Source organism: Terrapene carolina, unplaced genomic scaffold, assembly GCF_002925995.2.
Source record: "Terrapene carolina triunguis isolate 2854851 unplaced genomic scaffold, T_m_triunguis-2.0 Scaffold89, whole genome shotgun sequence".
NCBI classification, from domain to species: domain Eukaryota; kingdom Metazoa; phylum Chordata; order Testudines; family Emydidae; genus Terrapene; species Terrapene triunguis.
Genome location: NW_020664440.1, coordinates 19,599,350 through 19,620,165, shown reverse-complemented (window position 1 = coordinate 19,620,165; position 20,816 = coordinate 19,599,350). Strand labels below are relative to the sequence as shown.

The following is a 20,816-nucleotide window of genomic DNA, read 5'->3' as shown; positions in this document are numbered from 1 at the left end:
GGCACCTTTGCCCATGCAAATAGGGAGTGCACAAAAACAGGGGCACACTTAATTCTGCAGATGATTTGGGGACAATAAATTTTCACTCTGAATTAGCAGTCTATGTTAGCTTTTATGAACTCTGATCAATGGAATAACTTTGATTTGATTTCCTAATATAGCTTTTTGGCTGATAGCACTGGAAAAGGTTTGTCATAAAGGGTGCGTCTACACTGCAAAATAAGATCAGGGTTAATAGAACCTGAGTTAGCAGACCCTGGGTTTGTTAATCTAGGGCTTGAACGTCTACACTCATTTGTAACCCCAGGTTAGGAATTGCTGAACCCTGGGTCCCAGCCTGGAGCTCCAACATCTACACTGCATTATACAGCCCCGAGTCCAACCACCCATATCCCAGGCCTTGTCTACACTATGTGGGAAAGTTGATCTAAGCTACACAATTTGAGTTATGTTAGTAGCGTAACTCAAGTTCACGTAGCTTAGATCTACTTACCAGGGGGTCCACACTACGCTATGTCGACGGTTACTCTTCTCGTTCCGGTGGAGTACAGGAGTCGATGGGACAGTGAGCTGCGGTCGATTTAGCGGGTCTTTACTAGACCTACTAAAATCGACAACCATTGCATCGATCGCCACAGCGTTGATTCCCCAGTAAGTGTAGGCAAGCCCCCAAACTTCCTAGCACCCTCCCAAAAGATGGCCGCTTTGTGTAGCGTGGGAAAAGCTGATTGTCCACCAAACTTGACTGTCCAACGGACAAAGAAAGTTGGCCCATGGGACAGTGGAATACTTTTGGTGGACTCCCAGAGCACAAGTCCAGTGGGGCAGCATCTGCACTGCAAAGCAACAGGGTTTGAACCCTGGGTCCCAGCTTGACTCAGGCTTGGACCCGCCACCCCCGGGAGGTCATGGGACCTGGGTCAGTGCGATTTGTGTGTAGTCTGAAGGGGGGTTAGGCTTGAGCCCAAGTTCGAAACCTGGGCTTACACTGCAGGCAGACAGGTTTAGCAAGACATCTTGTGGGTGTTAGAATCACTGCAGCTTAAAGAGCCGCTAGATGACAAAATGCTTTGCAGATGGAACAACGCTGTAATTTCTTAATGAATGTTGGTTTCCTCTAGAATGAGCCTGACTTGCATTAAACATTATATCAGAAATAAATCAATCCAAAAGCCCGGGTTGTTTCCACAGTGGGCTAATCTTGATCATCAACGTGTATCAGAAGCTTGGACTGATTGCACAGCTCAGAATGTCGATTTGGGATTGGAAGGAAATGGGTTTTATTGTGATATTTTTGCAGTGATTTAATGCTCATGAAGCTCAGGGTATGCCCACAGTGCAATTAAAAACCCACAGCTGCCCCTGTGCCAGCTGACTTGGGCTCTTGGGGCTCGACTAAAGGGCTGTTTAATTGCAGTGTAGATGTTCGGGCTAAGGCTGCAGCCCAAGCCCTGGGACCCTCCCACCTCACAGGGACCCAGAGCCTGGACTCCAACCTGAGCCCAAATGTCTACACTGCAATTAAACAGCCCCTTAGTCGAGCCCCACGAGCCCAAGTCAGCTGCCATGGCCAGTCGCAGGTGTCTAATTGTGGTGTAGACAGACTTACAGCAACCCCCAGATGTAGTAGGCTGGGGTTATGTAGGCTTCCTCCCCACAGCTCTGCCACCTCAGTCACACCTGCAGTACCTCCTGCTATTCCACTCCAGAGCCTCTCCCAATCTGAGGGCATGTCTACACTGCAATCAGAGGTATGACTGCAGCTCAGTTTGGCATACTCGCACTAGTTTTAACCTACCTAGTATGGCTCAAAATAGCAGTGATTGGCACAGACCCCAGCGCAGGCTAGGAGCACGAGTACATACCCAGGGTTCTGGACTTGTACAGCCCACGCCACTGCATCTTCACTGCTATTTTTAGCCACACTAGCATGATTACAGCTAGTCTGGTTATGTCTACACAAGCTGCAATCACACCTCTGACTGCACTGCAGACATAGCCTGAAACTGCCAATTGTGCTGCAATGTGTGATGTGGATAAAGAAAAACCCAAACGAGACCACCATGTTCTTTGGTAACATGAGCTGGCGTGTGAACCCAGCCCTCTGGGGGTGAAAGGACAAAAACATAACCCCCCCTCAACCTACCATTAATCACGGGTGTAAAAACCGCCATGCCTTCGAAGTTCGGGTCAGTTACAGTTTTGTCCAAGATCAGCCCACCAATGCTGTTAAAAATGACACAAAATGAAAGCTTATTACCTATCATCTGTCCAGGTGCAGAATACAGAGACTGAGACAAGGACTAACTGTCCTTTCTGTTCTGTGTTAGTACAGCACCTAGCACAGTGGGGTTCTGAGCCACGACTGGCATTCCTAAGTGCTACCACAATACCAATAATCATGACAGTTATACAGGTTGCATTTGACTATGCAGCAGATGTGTATGTTTTATGGAAGACATTGGTCCATCAAAGTGTCTCTAACAATGACAGGTCCTGAGACCAGAGAATTTAAAACCATGTCACTATAAATTATCACTGGAATCTCAGACAGGCAGAATTTTTTTTTTTTTGGACACTGTCCTGGACCTCGGATTAGGTTGACTGTTATCCCTGAAAGAGAAAGAAAGATCTTCGCAGGGTGAGAGTGGGAAGCGTGGTTCCTAGGTTTACCTGCTGATGCTCATTGCAACAATTACCGGCTGCCATCCAGACTTCAGGACTTCAGCAATAGACGGACTTTGCTTGGCAATAGCAACCCAAAGAGGAATCATGATAACAAACACAGCGCAGATCAGAGGCGAAAGGTATTTCACATCTGGCATGGAAAAGAAATTCAAAGTTAAATGCGATTTACATGTCTCCAACTCCATAAGATTGTAAAATCTGACAGGACACCACCATTACATTCTGACTGACTGAAAGAAAGGAAGCAGCGCTTGGGACTGAAGTCTTCATGTTTTCCCCCCACAGTCCATAATTCACCTGTGAAACTCAACGACACAGGACAGTACTGAGGCCAAGAGATTAGGAGGATTCAAATCAAGTTAGGTAGCTAAATGAATCAGGATGTCCACGCCGTTTCATTAGATTGGATAGAAATGTATATGGGATATAAACCCTTTTATTTCAGGGATAAGTCAACCACTAACTCGCTGGGGCTAAGAAGAAACTTTTCCTATGGGCAAGTTATGCCATAGATAGATATGAGGAGGCATCTCACCCCTTCCTCTGAACCATCTAGCACTGGCTATTGTTGATGCCAGGGCAGTAGACTAGTTGGACAACTGCTGTTTTCTGATGCTCCATACATCAGACAGCTGAGGGGCAGGATTTTTACTTGCTGGTTTACGTTCATTTCTATTAGCTACATTTCCCTTTGGCAGCAGCATAACCTTGAAACGACCTTCAGAAGCGAATGGTACTTAAAAAATGCTGCCCTACAAGAAAACAAACATGACTCAGCACCAGAAACACCTTCAAGCAACGGGGCTTGTGCCAGGCCTTTTGATATGCTAATAATTTGTCTACAGGGCTCTCCATCTGCTCCCTGTATTAAGTCCAAAGCTGGGCCTGCTGCAACACATTTTTTGCAGGTATTCTGATATATAAAGCAAGCTCGATACGTGCATTTTCCTAAAGATATTGTCAGGGCCTTAGGTTAGAAATGTAAGACAGCAGCATTAACTTTCGTAGAGTAATATCTTATCATTATGAAAGCTTTTTTACACAGGGAGGTACTTATCACAGTGCACTTCACCCACCACTGAAATGCAACCTCTTCTGGGGTGCAAATGGCAGCTGTTTAACAGCGCACAGCATCCCCTCAAGCTAGCCAGGACAGGAAGCAAAGACGCACGATGGGACATCCAACCGAGTCAGATGCTAAATATCCCCTTGCTCTTTTGGGCATTTGGCGATTAGCTTATTTTTAAACCCCACACATACAGAATGTTCACATCTACAACGTATGATCCAACGCCCACTGTAATGATTCCCTTTAGAATCTTTGTGTCAGGCCTTTGGAACCAGTTCGGTCACCCTTCCTAGGAGTAGTATCTTACTCAGCAAGCAGTCCACTGATTATTACTTGTTGAGTGAAATACTACTCAGTGCGAGGAAGGGTGGTGTAATCAGCCCCGAAGTATTTAGAACTGGAAGGAGACACATTGATTTTAAAAGATTATAAAACACTCTACTGGAACGAGAGCATTATACCTCAGGGGGAAAATGTAACTTTCAAAGGCATGTAACATTCTGGGCCTTCTAGGATTTATCAGTATCCTTAAGGGAATATATTTCTCTGTGATCAAGGCAGGGTCACACGTCCTGTCCTACTTTCCTCTCACCTCCATTGAAATACAGAAGACTTTGGAAAACTGGGAATTATGAAAACCCACCAATTGGGTGATATCACACTAGTGACTGACGCAATGTAACCAATCCCCTGCCAGAGCACTGCTGAATAAAACTCCACCAGAATTTATATCCTCTCCAGCCGGACTACTTGTCTGCAATGATAGTCCCCTAAATTTCACGGCCTCTCATTACTGTATTTGTACACTATGGAATAAGGTGATAACATATACCATAATGCAGTCCCTGAGAGATATTACTGGAGGTGGAGATGCTGAAGGCCAAGCCAGTTTTGTGTAGGCAGATGCCACGGCATCTTGGGAAACTGCACACTGAATAAATACATTTCTGAAGTATAGGAGAACTAGAACAAAATGACTGTTGGACCTCCCCCAGCCTCTCTCTCTCTGGGATATGGATTCAATTGTTTCCCCTATTTGTAGGCATGTGGAATAAATTATTGTAATAGGAAACAGCTGTCTCACTCACCATTTCTGCTCTCAGTTTTCAGTGAAACTTTGGGTTTAGTTGTTACAAACTTTTTATTTTTTAAAACAACCCAACCCTGAACATTCTCTCTTTCTAGGTCAGGCCCATGGTACTTTGCTTAGTAATTTTCAAACATCAATTAAAGCATAAATCACATTTATCCCCTGCTCCAAAAACGTACTGTGCATTTTCCAGGATCATGTAGGAGAAGCAGTTCAGGTGCCAAGGTTTTTAGCCAATTTGTCGCCTCTAGGATTATGTCTACACAGCAAAGAAAAACCTGTGGCTGGCCCGGGCCAGCCGACTCAGGCTTACAAAGATCGGGCTGTGGGGCTGTTTCATTGCTGTTTAGATTCCCTCCCACCTTGCAGGGTCCTAGAGCCTGGGCAAGTCTGAGCCCAGACGTCTACACAGCAGTGAAATGGCCACGCGGCCCGAGCCCGAGTTGGCAGGCATGGATCAGCCACGGGTATCTAGCTGCTGTGTAGACATACCCCCAGACAGTAGCATAGCTAGTGGGGTGCAGGGGAAGCAGCTGCTTCCCCCGCCTTTCCAAAAGCAGCCGGAGGAGCGGGGGTGAGGGTGTGGCATGCGGCCCGCAGCGCGGCCCAACAGCCGCAGCCAGAGGAGCGGGGGGGGGGGGGGGGGGGGGGGGGGGGGCGCGGCATGCGGCCCGCAGCACAGCCAGCAGCTGCAGCCAGATGAGCAGGGGAGGGGGACAGAGGCTGGAGGCCCGCAGCGTGGCCCGCAGCCATGGGGGGGTGGTAGCCGCGGCCGGAGGAGCGGGGGGGCACGGGGGTGGCTCGGCACGGCAGGAGGAGCCATGGGGGGGGAGGGGCGGGGTGGCCGGAGGAGGAGCCAAGGGGGGGGGCGCGGAGCAGACAGAGGAGGAGCCAAGGGGGCGTGGCCAGAGGAGGAGCCGGGGGGGGCGCCTTTTTTATGTTTGCTCCCCCGCCCCTTAGAAGCTGGCTACGTCACTGCCTCCAGGGCATGGTTAACACAGCAGTCACAGCACTGGCCTAGAGTGGGTCTCTTAGGAGAATATATTCTCTCCCCCATTCCAAGATGATGATAATGCTTTGTGCTCCCACAGGATCTGAGACATCAGATAAGTCTCGCAATAGTTTTATGAGGTGGGGAGCATTATTATTCCCATTTACACGTGGGGGTGCAAAGGCAAAGAGAGCATAAGTGACTTGGCCAGTGTTGCAATGAGTTAGTGACAGAATCCCGGTCTTCTGCTCTAACCACATATCCACTGAATGGTCCCAAAACCCTTACAATAAACTGGACAGTCATAGGACTTACCCACAAAGCCTTTTCCATCTCTACCTCCACGGCCTACGAGACCACTCCCTGTTGTAATGCTGTGTCAGGTCTAGCTTTAACATTCCCAGGAATGTAGATGCTTCCCTTCCACAACTGAACAGCTCTCCCTATCAGGAGGCTTCCCCGACAGCTGAGCCGCAAGGCCTCTGCTATGTACCTTACCTATGTATTTAAAGAGGGTGCTGCTGATTCCTGCTAGCAGAGAAAGGGTTATCAAATCTCCAAGGCTCGCTGCTATGGGCGTGGCGACGTTGTCTGGATTTATCCCCACCTTCCTCGCACCAATGATCACGCCGATCATCACCAGACCTAGGGGAGACACAGACCAGGGGTTCAGACTCAGAGGATGATGCTGTTTGTTGTGTTGGCACCACTGCTCCACACTGTGCCAAGGGCTGCCTTGGTTCCAGGATGGCCCATGGTGGCTTAACGTTGCTTTTGCCCATACTTGGATGTTGCACCAAGTGGAGTTTGGTCGCACCCAGGAAATGGGCCCAGGGTTCTCACTGTACTGAAGAACACGGCTCTTCCACGGGCCCATACACAGCAAAGCAAACACCACAGCTCAGTGCAGATGCCACTGAATGGCCCAAATGCAGATGCTTTCATCCCTGTCTGATAGTCTCTACTGGCTTGAAGTGGGACCGGGAACAATGCACATTCATAGATATGCACACAGTGGGTACTCAAGACCAGGCAGCAGAAGCAGGGGACTAGAGTTGTGCCGTGCTCTGGGGTCACATCTAGATTCCACAGCACAAAGGCATTTTCCAGAACAGTATTCTGTATTATTCAGATTTTTTTTTTACTTGCTTTTGAAACCCCAAGTGGCATGGGGCTGCCACTGCAGGTCATAAGCCAGCTCCCTGTCCCCAGCGTAAGGGTCTTGGCTGGGCATCCGTTTCCCCCAGCGATCCCTGGCTGCCAGAACAGCCGCTTGGGGACCACAGCTCTCTGGGCTGCTCTAATTTACAATGGGCCTGGAAGCTGGGCAGCTTCAGGATCAAGGGGGTATAAAAGCAGCGCCTAGCCACGTACACACCCCCATCCTGAGGTGTGCTAAGCAAAATTCAGCTGCAGTTCAGGATCTGGGGCACAGTCTCCGGCTGGTTAGCGAGGGTGGAATTTTGGCTTATTAATATAAGCTGGTGAGACCAAGACTAAACACCAAAGGCCAGGTGAGCGTCAGACTCTGAGAACAAGAGAGCGCCCTGCTCCAGCAGCCCCAACCGGAACAGAGCGCAGCAAAACGCTTCGGAGACTCACAGCAGCAACAATCGTTCATTTCACTTTACTTGAGAAAACGAGACCTTGGCAGAGATCAGACAAAACTCTTATCCGTGGGCAAGTCAACTGACAGACACATTTACCATCCTGACTCCAGTGTTTTCTGACTGTTTAGGGCAGTAGCTGATCTCCAGCCTCCAAAACAAGCCCAGATCAAATGTCCTTAGAGCGTCCCATGGCATTCTGTCCTCTGCCCCCACCCCAGGCACGATGCTAACCGCTGATGGCATGGTGTTGGGGACGCAGGCCAGGAAAGAAGAACACTCTCTGGCCCAGAAACGTGTGTCTGCTTACAAAGGCCTGCAAGTGCTGAGTCTCCATGCGTGCCTGGAACATACTCCACTCTTCCGAACACCCCCCCCCAGACAACAGCTCACACACATGCACGCGCTAGCCCCTCCCCTCTAACACGCGCACACAATGCTCCCCCAAAAAGCACACACCCACCCACTACGCCTTCTCCCCTTGACACAAATCACCTAGCTCCCCTTTGACGTACAAACATGACCTGCTTCCTTAAGCGCACATGTCCACACAACAGCGACTTGTCACCGTGGCTAGGAAAGACCCTAACATTAGCTGAAGGTGTGTCAGCAAAATCCTTCCTTTTTACATCCAGTCAGATCTTTGGGGGAACAGAGGTTAATAAAAGCTGTGAGGTTTATATAAACTTCTGAGAACTTGTCTAGTGCTCCTCAGCACAAGCACCTCCGTTGTTCTTGGACTCTGGCCTGGGTACATCTGTATTCTCTGACTTGTCCTCTTTTTCTTAGAAGACTCCATGTGTGCAGGGCTGTTGCATAGGGTTGCCAATTTTAGTTGGACATATTCCTGGAGGTTTCGTCACATGACATAATCTTTAATTAAAGATTAATCTTTAATTCCTGGAGTCTCCAGGACAATCCTGGAGGGTTGGTAACCCTAGATACACAACACATTGCTGCCCAGTCACTCACTAATAAGGATGTCGTCCTGCCCTCTTGTGGCAGATGTGTGAATTCCTACTCTACCGTTTAACCGGACCCTCCTTACAATGACAGGTTTCAGAGTAGCAGCCGTGTTAGTCTGTAAGTGGGCTGTAGCCCACGAAAGCTTATGCTCTAATAAATTTGTTAGTCTCTAAAGTGCCACAAGTACTCCCCTCCTTACAATGACATCATTGTGGAACGGCCTGCCAAGAACTCAGCTCTGATTATCTTCATCTCACAGATAGAGAAGTGAAGTGATTTGTCCAAGTTCCAAAAGTGAGTCAGTCAGAGACGCAGCCAGGAATAGAACTCAAGAGTGCTGACTCCCAGCTCCAGGCTTTAAACACTCGATCATGCTAATCTACCCATGACCTTCCATGAGGAAAGGGACAGCTCTGACAGCCATTCCCCATCCCTTGTCAAAAGCATACCATATTTCCCTAGATCGGCATGCTCCTAGAGAGAAGTGTGTGTGTGAGAGATGCTGTAAAAGAGCAGTGTGCGTAGCCGTAGAGTACCCTTTATACTTCAGATAACCCAGGGCATTTTGCACGGTGTGGGACCAACTTTACCACACGTCTTGGCAGCAAGGTGATTACAATACCCACTCTGCACTCACACTCAGCTCCGAGTGTTACAGGCTATCTTACTGCAAGATGGAGCACCAGAACTTTTGGATGGCCACTTTTGTGTGTCAATCAGTGAATTGCATTACTGGTTGGATGGAACACCGGGCTTTGGACCTACTCAAAGATCTTCCCTGGGGCCTTCAAAATGATATATGGATTGACCAACAGGGAGAGACAGGAAGGGGCTCCTCTGAAGGATGGTGCTTTTAACGTAGAGCACCCCTTGGTGCTGTCCTGAGCGGGAGTGAGCCCCAGCCCTAACTGGTCTGAAGAGAATCCCAGTGGGGAAAGACTGTCTGAACTTTCAAAGCACTGGGAACACAATGAATTTCTTTTCTTTCTTTAAAACAAATGTGTGTGAGTTTATAGTAGATGGATGGTGCCAGATGATTGAGGACTGGCACTGGGGGCAGAGCAAATGAACGGCCCACCCTTTGGGAGCGGCAGAGGCCACAGAACCCAGAAATCAACAGATCTTGGGGGACAAAAATGAACAAACAGGGACGGGGGTGCAGGACACAGGCACAAAACAAGGGATTTAAAGGGACATGGAGAGGAGGAGCACAGACAACACCCACAGCTCCAAGAAGGCATTCAAGGAGTCAGTAGACACCGCCCTTGAGAATTCTGCGCAGATGTGTGCATGAATGAGGAACCCAAAAAAGGCCCCAAAGTCACATCCAACGTCCTTCTCTTGGACTGACGGATGGCACCGCCTTGGCCAGTGCCAGGAGGAAGCTGATGAGGAGGTTTTTGGACTTTCCCTGGAGACTGAAGTCTTCTCTCCACAGCACAGGTACAGCGTGGATGAAGCAGGGCAAGCTCCCCCCCATCACACCAGCATGCCTCGTCCCCTAACTAGAGGTGCCAGGGGAGCGCTCTCTCTACAATGCATTCAGTCCTTGGCCACCCTAGGTGTCAGTTTGTGGTGGTGATTTCAATAATCCAGTAACGTTCTGGGGATGTGGCTACCTGACCACTGGAAGTTCCACCAAGACTCCAAAATCGTTTCACGTCAGCTACTGAACATTGTCCCGGATGGGAAAGGAGCAAACAGTTCATGGAGAGCAGGTGTGCATGGAAAGGGTGGTTTCTCACTGGCTCAAGTTACCGGGTGTGGTGGGATTAACGAGACTCACCTAGGGAGAGTGCAGCTATGAATGCTGTTGTCACGCTGCTCGCACAGAGCACTGCGGCCTGATTCAGCTCCAAGTGCCCCTTTGAGATCGCTCCCAGGATGACAGCAGCTATGGCAGCCAGCAGCCCCACTACAGTGGCCTGTACCTGTTGGGCAAAAATCAGCTGGTAGGCAGTGTTCCCTGTGGGGTCAGTGACCCTGAACACATACACAGGAGACTGCGATCCCCTTCATCACCACCAGCATGGCACTAATAAGACGTGGGGATCATTCCACCCCACATTCAGGAAACTGCACCCCTGAAAGCCAAACTCCAGCTGATTTCCTCTAAGAGAAAATCCCAATTCCATCAGAACACTCACTATAGAACGTAATGAGCTGGCTAGAGTGTATGTGCTCCATTGCCCTCTACAGGATCCACAGTGTGTCATATGCCTTATATTGTTAATGGAGATTCTCCTTTAGATTAAGTAAAAAGGGCCTGTGCTTTTGAAGCAGGAGGCTCTGAGTTCTGTCCTTGCTGTTGCAATGAAGTTCTGGGTAGGCAGCATAATTATGAAGTGATAGGTGACCCCAGATTTGTTACGATATTTAGGGGCCCTCCTGTAAAGGCTCCATGGGATGCAGGTTCAGAAATCCCAACCAAGTATTTAAAACCCTTACAGAGGCCTGAAAAGTCCAGATGTCATGGCATTTACCCATCAGCTGTGGACTCCCCATCTGCAGAAGTGCCACTGATCGCTGTGAGAGGAGACGAGGAAGGGTTGCAGAGGCATAGTGTAGTACAAATGCCACCAGCACAGAAGCACATTCCCTGATCCACCACATACAACCTCTAGGTTAACTGCTGGATTTTAACACGTCACTCCTAGAATCAATAGGTTTTTCATAGGGACGGATTCTGTGCCACTAACAATAAATTTCTGACACAGCTGGCAGGAGACGTGAGCTCCACACTCCACCCCAGTACGAATTCCCGAGACTGAACAGCCTGAGAGGGCAGTTTAGCAAAAGAAAGGAGCCTTTCCCAGCTCCAGGTGGAGCGGCTTACCTGAATCAGGGCTAAATTGCAGGTGGCCATTTTCCACTGTTCCTGGGTATCATCCATCTGTCCAGTGTTAGCCTGGAAATCAAGAGAGAAAGTGAAAGGCCGGCTGCTCTTGTGGCACTGGCAGCAAGAGGGTTTCACTTGGACCCTCTAGGAGAGAGCAAGCTAAAGTCAGCATGATGACACATGCTAGCCAGTGTCCCCAGTCTTCCTCACTTCCCCCTTTCTCATTAATGAGAATCCCCCTGCCCTAGCCTCTGAAGGGCAGCAGAGTTCAGCTCTTGTCTCTTGCAGGGGGGGTAGGATATCAGCAGACACGCTGGGCCAGACTTTCAAAGGCAGGTACCTGAGCTGCGTGCACCGTGTCTGCAGGAGCCGATCCCACGCGTGTGCGCCCACATCCCCGTGCAAGCTCTGCAGGCGCTACAGACGAGTGTGCAAATTCCAGGCTCGCCGCTCAGGCGCCTGCCTTTAAAACGCTGACGTACAGCGTCAGGCGCTCAGGGCTGCCAAGGGACAGGAATACGCTCAGAAAAGCCACATGGTTTAGCCACTTCTTCCAGATACGAGAGGCTGACTGTGGCCTTTGACAGAGCCCATAACCATCTGGGACCATCTCTACTGGTGCTGCTGATGGAAACCACTGGGGTGATTGTGCTGTTTAAACTGAAGAGAAATGACACAATAAAAAAAAAAACAACCACCCACAGCCTTCTTCCCACAAGGGAAAAAAAACACCCTTCAGAATAAGACTCGTGGAAGGAACAGGCTATAGATGCCAAATAGTCTCTTCCATTGTCAGGCTACTCAGATTCCAGTCCAACCCACGTCAGACTCAGCAGAGAAAACCTGTCACCTCGTGCACGGCGCACAGCTGGGCCATTTGTTACTATCTATTCCTTACAAACGGTTTTGTGGCCTGGCCTGTCTCAGGGGCAGACCTGCAGTAGGGTCATACCCCAAAGCAACAAAAGGACTCCTAAAGGACAGGTCACGCTGCTGCCAGAGGGACTAGATCATGCCATGAGTTGCAGAAGCTACTGAAGGTCCCAAGAAGTCTTGGGGGGACTTAGGAACATCCACACGCTGGTCTGCTGGGACAGCTCACTGCCAGGGATGGGAAGAAAAGCTTCGGTATCCATAACAGTCAGCGGCCATAGTGAGGGACATTTCAGTAGTGCAGCTCACAGCTCACCACTGGTAGACACTTTGCGTACAGCCAATGTTCTCTTTTGTCTCTCTCAATTTTTGCAACACCCTCCAACGCTGGCAACTGGACACATATGGATAAATCATCCTTTAAGAGCCAACCAGCTGCAGAATCAGGGCATGAACCTTATTTAACACTCCCCCCTGCCTGAAACACCTTGTTTCAGCTTAGCAGGGAAGGGGTCTCTGTTTCACACACACAGAGAAGAGGATGGGATCTTTGTTTCACTCTCTTTCTTGGTCTCTCACACACACACACACGCACACACGCACACACGCGCAAGTAGGACCTATTGGTCAAAGGATTCCTTCCTGCTCAACCCCAACCCCCCCCCCCCCTTCCCCCCCAAGCTTTACACTTACAGCCGTAGAGAGTCTGGATGCCAGGGTCATTTCAAGGTTACCCTTCAAGCCAACCAGGGCAGGAACCAGGATAAAAACTTCTGTAATTGTCCGAAACACATCCCAGTGCTAAAAAGGAAGGCAACATGAAGAACGTCAACCTCATCTAATACCATTCTGCCTACTCCTTGTTTTGACCGGATATGGGTTCCGCTCCCACCCCTCACTTCCTGTCCTAAAACATAGGGCATGCACTGTGAACAACTGGCATGCTCCAACCCCATAGGCAGCTGTAATTTGATTGTGGGTGAAACAATTTTTGAGTTTACAAAGTATTCTCTGATCTCTTGGGCAGATAGTCATTAATAATATCTCATATTTATGTAGTACCTATTATCATTCAGAGTCACAACAGTCAAAACAAAGAGATTTTGAACAGGGTATAAAAAATACTTGTGCCTTAGGGCTTAAGACAATCTCTATCTATTAGGAATTAGGATGAGACCTTCCTGGAAGCATCTTCCCACTTTGGGTTTCTGGATACTGAACTGGATGGACTGCAGGTCTAATCCAGTATGGCAATCCCCATATTCCGATGATTGCCTTAGAGTTGAGTTACATGAAGCTGATGTTTCAAACTGTGATGTTTTATATGATCTGAAATCTCAAGTACAGTAGAATCTCAGAGTTACGAACACCAGAGTTTCGAACTGACCAGTCAACCACACACTGCATTTGTAACCAGAAGTATGCAATCAGGCAGTAGCAGAGACCAAAAGAAAGAAAGAAAGAAAAAGAAGCAGATACAGTACTCTGTTAAACGTAAAGTACTAAAAAAAATAAAAGGGAAAGCAGTATTTTTCTTCTGCATAGTAAAGTTTCAAAGCTGTATTAAGTCAATATGCAGTTGTAAACTTTAAAAAGAACAACCAGAACGTTTTGTTTTGTTCAGAGTTCCGAACAACTTCCATTCCCGGTGTTCATAACTCTGAGATTCTACTATGGCTTCAATGTCTACTGCAGAAATACTGTGAGACTTATTTGAATATACTGCATGGTACCTTCAAAGATAATGTCTGGCCATGCACTGAACTACTGTATGTTCAGGAGGTTAACAGAGTCATGCTGTACCTAGAGGAGATCCTATCAGAGAGAAATGACACACCAGAAAAGATTATCAGAAGTTTCTGAACTCTGCAGAGCTATTCTGAAACTGATCCAAGATCTGCAGCAAGACCCCTTGTCAATTACTGTGGGAAATCTGATTCTGGGATAAACTGTGAGGTGGACTATCAAAATTCCTCCTAACGTCGCTTCCAATTGCATTGTTGCCCAATACAGCCAGTTAGGAATACAAGGATCAAATTCAGTCCTGGTGTAAGTGGATGTATCTCCCACTGACACCATCGTACAGAGGTCAGTGGCCTGGCATCTCAGCAGACATTAATCCAGCTGAAGACCCTGGGAGCTGCAGGCGTTCAGCACCGTTGAAAATCAGGCCACAAATAGACCTAATTTAATAAACACCCACAAGTGAGGAAGTGGTGGGCAAAACATCGCTTCTGATTCTTCTGCAGTGACGACCTGGAAAAATAAGCTACAGGATGTTAAGAGCTAACATGAGAGGGGAAGGCGTACTAGTCATACTACCTGAAAGTCTTTAACTTTTGTTTGATTTTGTCAACACCTAACTCAAACACTTGAAAAACATTTGGGGGAAAAAAAAAAAAAAAGAGATCTTTGTTAAAGATTCAAACACCCCTCCACCTCTTTAATTAAGGGCTAAGCAAGCTTCTCTCTAGTACACATTTGATCCTTCCAGTGAGTCTTCCAGAAAAAACAGGAAAGACCAGACTTGATCTTCTTACTGTAAAAAAAACAGGCATAACTTTACCTCCCGCCACCCCACCTCCCCCAAGCTTGCAGGTTTTATACATAAAAAGGAAGCCAAACAAGGACAGAAACACAAGAGTTTAATTTCTTTTGCAGGCCAACTTTAAGGAGCATGATTTTGTCATACCAATATGTTCTTGAGTTTCTATTGTATTCTTCAGATTCCTGTATGGATCTTGCAGGCTTCAAACCACAGTAGGCTAAGTTAATGGAGTGCCTTGTAGGACTGGCAATGCTTCGCTTTACATATTGTATCTTTTATATGAATTACTTTGTGGGTCCATGGACAATTAATTACAAATGAAAAAAAGTAAAAAAGAAAAACAATATTCAGGTCACTTCATTTTTCCCCCATTAGAGAGTCTCATTGGTAACATGCCAGGAATCCAAGGGCAGTATTAATTATTATTATTTGTACTGCAGTAGTGCCTGGAGCCCCATCCTGGGCTAGCCCCCCTTGTGCAGGCTGCTGTATAAACTGAACAAAGAGTTTACAATCTAAACTGAATGAAACACAAAGATCGAAACCAGTTTTAACACAGAGCAGTGGTTTTCAACCTATGGTCTGCGGACCCCTGAGCATCCGCAGACTATGTCTAAGATTTCCAAAGGGGTTCGCACCTCCACTTGAAATTTTTTAGGGGTCCGCAAATGAAAAAGATTGAAAACCACTGATATAGAGGAACAGTCCTCAGCGACGACAGCTTCCCAGGTGGAATACTCCAGCTAGATTCTGTGGCGTTACAAAGGGGCACAGGACCAAAAGCAGGGCAGGGGCCCTTCACATCTGCACTGGGGACAGATCAAAACTGAAATGAGCTGGCCTGTGCTGTCGGAGAAGCTCAGGGCTGGACTACTGGGTGGCGCGGCAGGTCAGGACTGAGGTGCATTAGCAGAGCCGGATTGGGCAGTCGGTCTGGAACAACAGATGGGTGCAGCAGGTCAGGACTGCAGCCCAAGTGTGTGTGTGTGTGGGGGGGGAGGGGGGGAAAGAGATGCCTGAATAAAGACTTCAGGAATGAGTCTAAGAATAGTAACATCTTCATGATTCCTCCCTCCCCACCAACTCCAAGTGAAGCGAAAACAGGTTTAGGAGGAACGTGAACATCCCCTGCAGTATCGCAAACCTACACTAATGTCACAAAACTAGGAAGCGAAACTCATGAGAAACCCAAAATAAAACTGACCTCCCTCATTTCACTGTCCAAACTAATCCAAGCAGAAAAAGTTAAACATAATACATTGCATAAAGCAAATAATTTTATAAAAATCCCTGTCAGTGCTAACAATCTCATGTGCTACTAGCAACAAAAGATGAAGAATACTTCATGCATATGGCCATAATCTGGACAGCATCTCACTGAAGATGAAAGAGAAGCTTTATTCCTGAATTTTCATGCTTGAAATGTAATCCTCCTGGATCAAACTTGATTCCTCACATTAATGGAACATAGTGGGCCAGATACCGACCCGTGGTCTGCAAGGTTTGTGCTTCTCTAGCAGTGCAAAGCCGTCTGGAAGCCGGTTCAACAAGTTGGCTGCGAATTCCTGTGGGGTAGGTGGAGGTGTCTAGCCAGAGCAGTTCTAAGCCATACTCCACCCGCAGTGCAGGGAGCACATCACGGGCATGACTAGAGCACTAAGCCATTCTGGTTATCCCCAGAGGGAGGAACAGACTCTGGGGGGCTGCTACCAGTCAGGGCATCCTAGAGCAGCCTTGCGGCTACTCATTGGGGATCCATAAAGCTGACTTACCGCCACCTTCCCAGCCCCTCTAGTTGTGTCAAGCACAGCTGAAGATTGGCCCTCAATACAAATTCTATCTGTTTAAATTAAAGTACAAATAGATTAATTTGCATATATCTCAGATGTGGTATCATTTAACATTCAGAACCCACCACTGTGCCAACGTCAGCCCTGAAATAGGCAGGTGCACAATTCCAGGAAATGTACAATGGGGTGACAGAGTACAGAACAGGTCTCATTGACTCTACAGTCGATTTCAAATTCGAGCGGAGAACAGTTCATTTCTCCCTTGCCTACACGTTTTAATTCCTCTGTCCCGCTGCTATCACTTAGCTGGTAACCTGGTAAAGCAAATGGGATGCAGTTAAAAAAGCAGTTGCTTTTACTCTTGTTTTTTGCTGGTGTATTAGCCTCTGATTTGGGAGCTGTTCATTTGACTGTATCTGCTTTTCTATAATCTCAAAAGACCCATGGAGTGCATCTGGCAACTTCCTCTCCCAACCGGTTATCACCATGGATCAGCTGATGCTCAGAAGAAACAGTGTGGCCTCTCTCCCTGGCTAAGCTTGCAAAGTGGAATAAAGGAGTTATCTTGAAGAGCAGCCAAAAATAGAAAGCATCGCTTAGTGCAGTTCCCATCCCCATGGCTGCTATAGGACGCCAAGTAAATCGGAACACACTTGCAGCCACAATACAGAGGCATTTACTTTCCACCTGCCTTCCTTCTTCCCCTCGCTCATTCACAGCTTGCAAAATATTGGAAGTGACTCCATTGAAATCAGTGGCAAGACTCTCTGGGTACGTCTACACAGCAAGTGGCAGCCCGCAACAGCGAGTCTCAGAGTCCGGGTCTACAGACTTGGGCTCATGCTATGGCACTAAAAGTAGCTGTGTACACAGCCAGGCACGGGCTCCGAAGCCGAGGGACGGGGTAGGCTTCAGAGCCTGAACTGCAACGTGTACACAGCTGTTTTTAGCCCCGCAACACTAGACGCGGCTCTGAGACTCGCTGCCACAAGCCACCACTTGCTGTGTGAATGTACCCTGTTAAGCAACTGCTTACGGCCCTGTGCTTTTGGGGGTTCCATGCAGACTTATAATCCATGGAGTGGAGTGGCAACTCACCTCTCAATCTTTTGGCAGTAGGAACTGAGAAGGAGGCACGTGCCTCTGCGTATCCCTTTATAGCAAGGTAGGGCCCTGAAAATTATATATAGCCAGTTCCAGCTTCCTGTATAGAGCCACTCCGCTGCTCTTTGGCAAAACAAGAGCAGGGTAAGTAAACTCATGTACACTCACTACACACCATCCACTTCCATTATTGAGATGGTACTTGTTCGAGAGACGTGAACACACACAGACAAGGGTAAATAAGGGGATGCTGGAAAGCACCTTGTTGCAGTAACTGGAAATCCTTTAAAACAGATTTCTGAGTGTCAGACCATCTCCTGCGAAAGGGCGGGGCACAGTGTCAGAGTTATGAGAGCTAGAAAGGGCCGCTGGGGTCCGTGAATCTCAATGTTATCAACTCTCACAATTTCATGGCAAGTCTGGTGGTATTTTCCTTAAGACCACAGCTCTTGGGGTCACATGAATTCATCAAAATCTCAGCCTGTTTAAAAAGGAAGTAAATTTCTAGTCCTCACGGTTATGGAGAAAAGCTAGAAAACATGAATCTTGCTGGCTCAAAGACCAGAACGCAAATAAAAAGCACCCCGAACATATTATTTTTTGAAATCTCATGATTTTTAAGTCATCTCATGATGTTTTAGGGTCCACTCATGATTTCTGAACGCTTCGGGTCAGAAATTCTGCAATCTATTGCAGAAACGGTCTCCTCTAAGCTATTTTTGATTCTTAGCAGCAATGATGCCTTAACCACCTCCTCTGGGAGTCAATTCCACTGTCCAATGGTTCCTTTTCCTATTAACTTAGAAACTTTCCCCCATTATTTTGCTTAATACATGGCACCATCCTGTGCAAGTTTCCAAGACCCTAATGTGTAAATAAATTAAGTATATATTAAATACAGAGTCTGGTATTCATATCACATGTACAATATGTTGGAATGTGTGCGTCAAGTATGCGTCATATATTTTCTACCTAGACAGATACAAAGGTACAGCAATGTTCTTGAACATGGCCCTGCTTTCCAACGAAGCCAAAGGATACATTCTACGTTAAGGGAACGTTTACACTTAAAATACTGCAGCTGAGCTGCTACAGCACTTCTGTACTCCCTACGCGGACAGGAGAAGCCATCCTGTCGATGTACATAATCTACCTCCTTGAGTGGTGGTAGGTAGGTCGACAGAAGAATTTTCCCTAGTGCTTACATAGGGACTTAGATCGGCTTAAATGCATCACTCAGGGGTGTGGATTTTTCACACCCCTGACCAATGTAGTTAAACTGACTTCATTTTCTAGTGTAGACGAAGCCTACAATTTATCTACTTGACAAGGGCTTGGTGAGGATTAGTATTTTAATGTCTGTATCCTGCTCTGAAAGATAAGGCTGCAGATAAGTAAGTGCTAAGTATTATTATATAGCACAGGGGGAGATGGTTAAGGAGAGGAGCTCCTGTAAGACTAAAAGGTAGGTCTGTGCCTTGGAGCAGAGCACAGGCGGGTTGTTAGGCATAGTACAGCAGCAGTTAGCCATTCTTTCTTTGCTGCTCCTCACATCATATTCTCTTGAATCAATTCATTCTTTGCACCATTATTTTCCTTGGTCAAGTGACAGAGCAAGACCACACCCCACCCCCAAAATAAAGCAATGCCCATACTTGGCTCCTGCTGGGGTACAAGTGCCAGAGAATCCAATGAATTCCAGCTTGCTTTTGAGCACCGTAGATAACAGTGGGACACAGTCTGAAAGCAGCGGAAGTTGTGCCAACATTTTGATTTGCAAATCCACCCGCATAAGGTACCCAAACAAGATCAAATTTTGAGTTTCTATTTGTGCCACCAGTACAGAGGAAAGCTAGATGAGCCAGATTCTGATCTCGGGCACAGTAGTGTAAATCCAGCATAACTCCACTGAAGTCAAAGGGAGTTATGATGAATTTACACCCAAGAAAATGGGATCAGAATCTGGCCCAGAAATGTTTAGATTCTAGTCTGGTTATTTCTTATTCTGTGCCTATCACCAGGATAGCTGAGTGCCTTCAAGATTAAAGAATAATCAATGAAAATAACCTCTAGTATCCAAGAACTGAAATGATAAATTTGCTTCAAAATGTGAACATGTTAACCACAGCTCTGACCTGGAACTTTCTGGGGGACAGAATGAATATCGTACAATAGATGAATATGCTGTAGCATTTGTTTGATCCCAGTACTGTGGCCTGGTGCAGTTTCATACAAGTTGCCCCAAAATGTGTGGCTAGACACAGAATGGGAGGAACTCTTCCTCTACTGTCTGTCAAGCCGCCCATCGCTAAATACGAAGCCAAACACTCTGACTTAAGAAGAGCCATTCCTACATATTGACACAAAGAGGAGGCTCTTTGCCATCGGGTCCTGCCCAGGCTAATCGTGCTTACTAGACACACAAATTACAAATGCATATGCAAGGTCACCCAGGCAAACTAGCCCCTTGCTACTAAGCTGCTTGATCACACATACGTACTTGAACAAGATCCATCAACAGGCCAGCAGCCACCATGCCCAAACCAGCCAAGAGGAATGGCACGAAAATCTGGGAGGCAATGGAGAAGGACGTCTCTGGGAGAAATCCATTAGCCGACCTGGTCAGCTTGCAGGTGAAACCTCTCAGTTTCTTCCCATGGAAGCACAGCTCCAGTTGTAGCTGGGTGACCACCATGGTCAAATGCCGTTAACCCATATTCAACAGGCAGAGCACGAAAAAAAGCCAGGAGCTCACACACATCACATGCCCAGCTGCTTGCTCCACAGTTTGACGAAACTTCTCCCCAACCTAGCAACGAAGCCACAGTCCTTTAGTTTCCTCTTCTCCGCCTCCCTTCCAGAGAACCACCGCAAGCTTATCTTCCAAAATCAGCTTGACTTGGTTGAGCTCAGACTGCGAGGAGCCTCACGGAAGCTCTTTCTCCATGTTACATCCAGAAGAATTTAAAAGAGAAGAAAGGAAGATTGCGGAGATGTTTGTGGATAAATACTGATGATCCCACCCCTGCTCCAGCTTCCCCCAGCTCAGCGAAAACCAGAAAGACCTGCTCCTCAGGCTATGGCATAAGAGTCCCTGAGCAAAGAGTGACAGGCCATGCAGGAATCCCTCAGTGTTTTCAGAGGCACAGGTGTCCTTTCTCCTCAGGTTACATTTCTTCGCAGAACATGGCTTGCCTTTGATACAATGGTTTAATATATAAGCTGGTGCTGAAGTAGTCCCACCATGTGGG

The 20,816-nt window shown here is 47.4% G+C and overlaps 1 protein-coding gene across 7 annotated transcripts in view; it reads right to left on the bottom strand.

Moving 5' to 3' along the window:
• Nucleotides 1-20,816, bottom strand: part of SLC41A3 (solute carrier family 41 member 3) — a 38,071-nt gene that overhangs the window by 5,158 nt on the left and 12,097 nt on the right. For all 7 annotated transcript variants that reach the window (XM_024220592.2, XM_024220602.2, XM_024220598.2 and 4 more), the window contains 6 exons: nucleotides 12,817-12,924; nucleotides 11,248-11,319; nucleotides 10,198-10,342; nucleotides 6,337-6,483; nucleotides 2,674-2,818; nucleotides 2,147-2,226 (listed from right to left, as the gene is read on the bottom strand). In XM_024220592.2, the coding sequence (XP_024076360.1) occupies nucleotides 2,147-2,226; nucleotides 2,674-2,818; nucleotides 6,337-6,483; nucleotides 10,198-10,342; nucleotides 11,248-11,319; nucleotides 12,817-12,924 (697 nt within the window). The remainder of the gene's footprint in view (nucleotides 1-2,146; nucleotides 2,227-2,673; nucleotides 2,819-6,336; nucleotides 6,484-10,197; nucleotides 10,343-11,247; nucleotides 11,320-12,816; nucleotides 12,925-20,816) is intronic.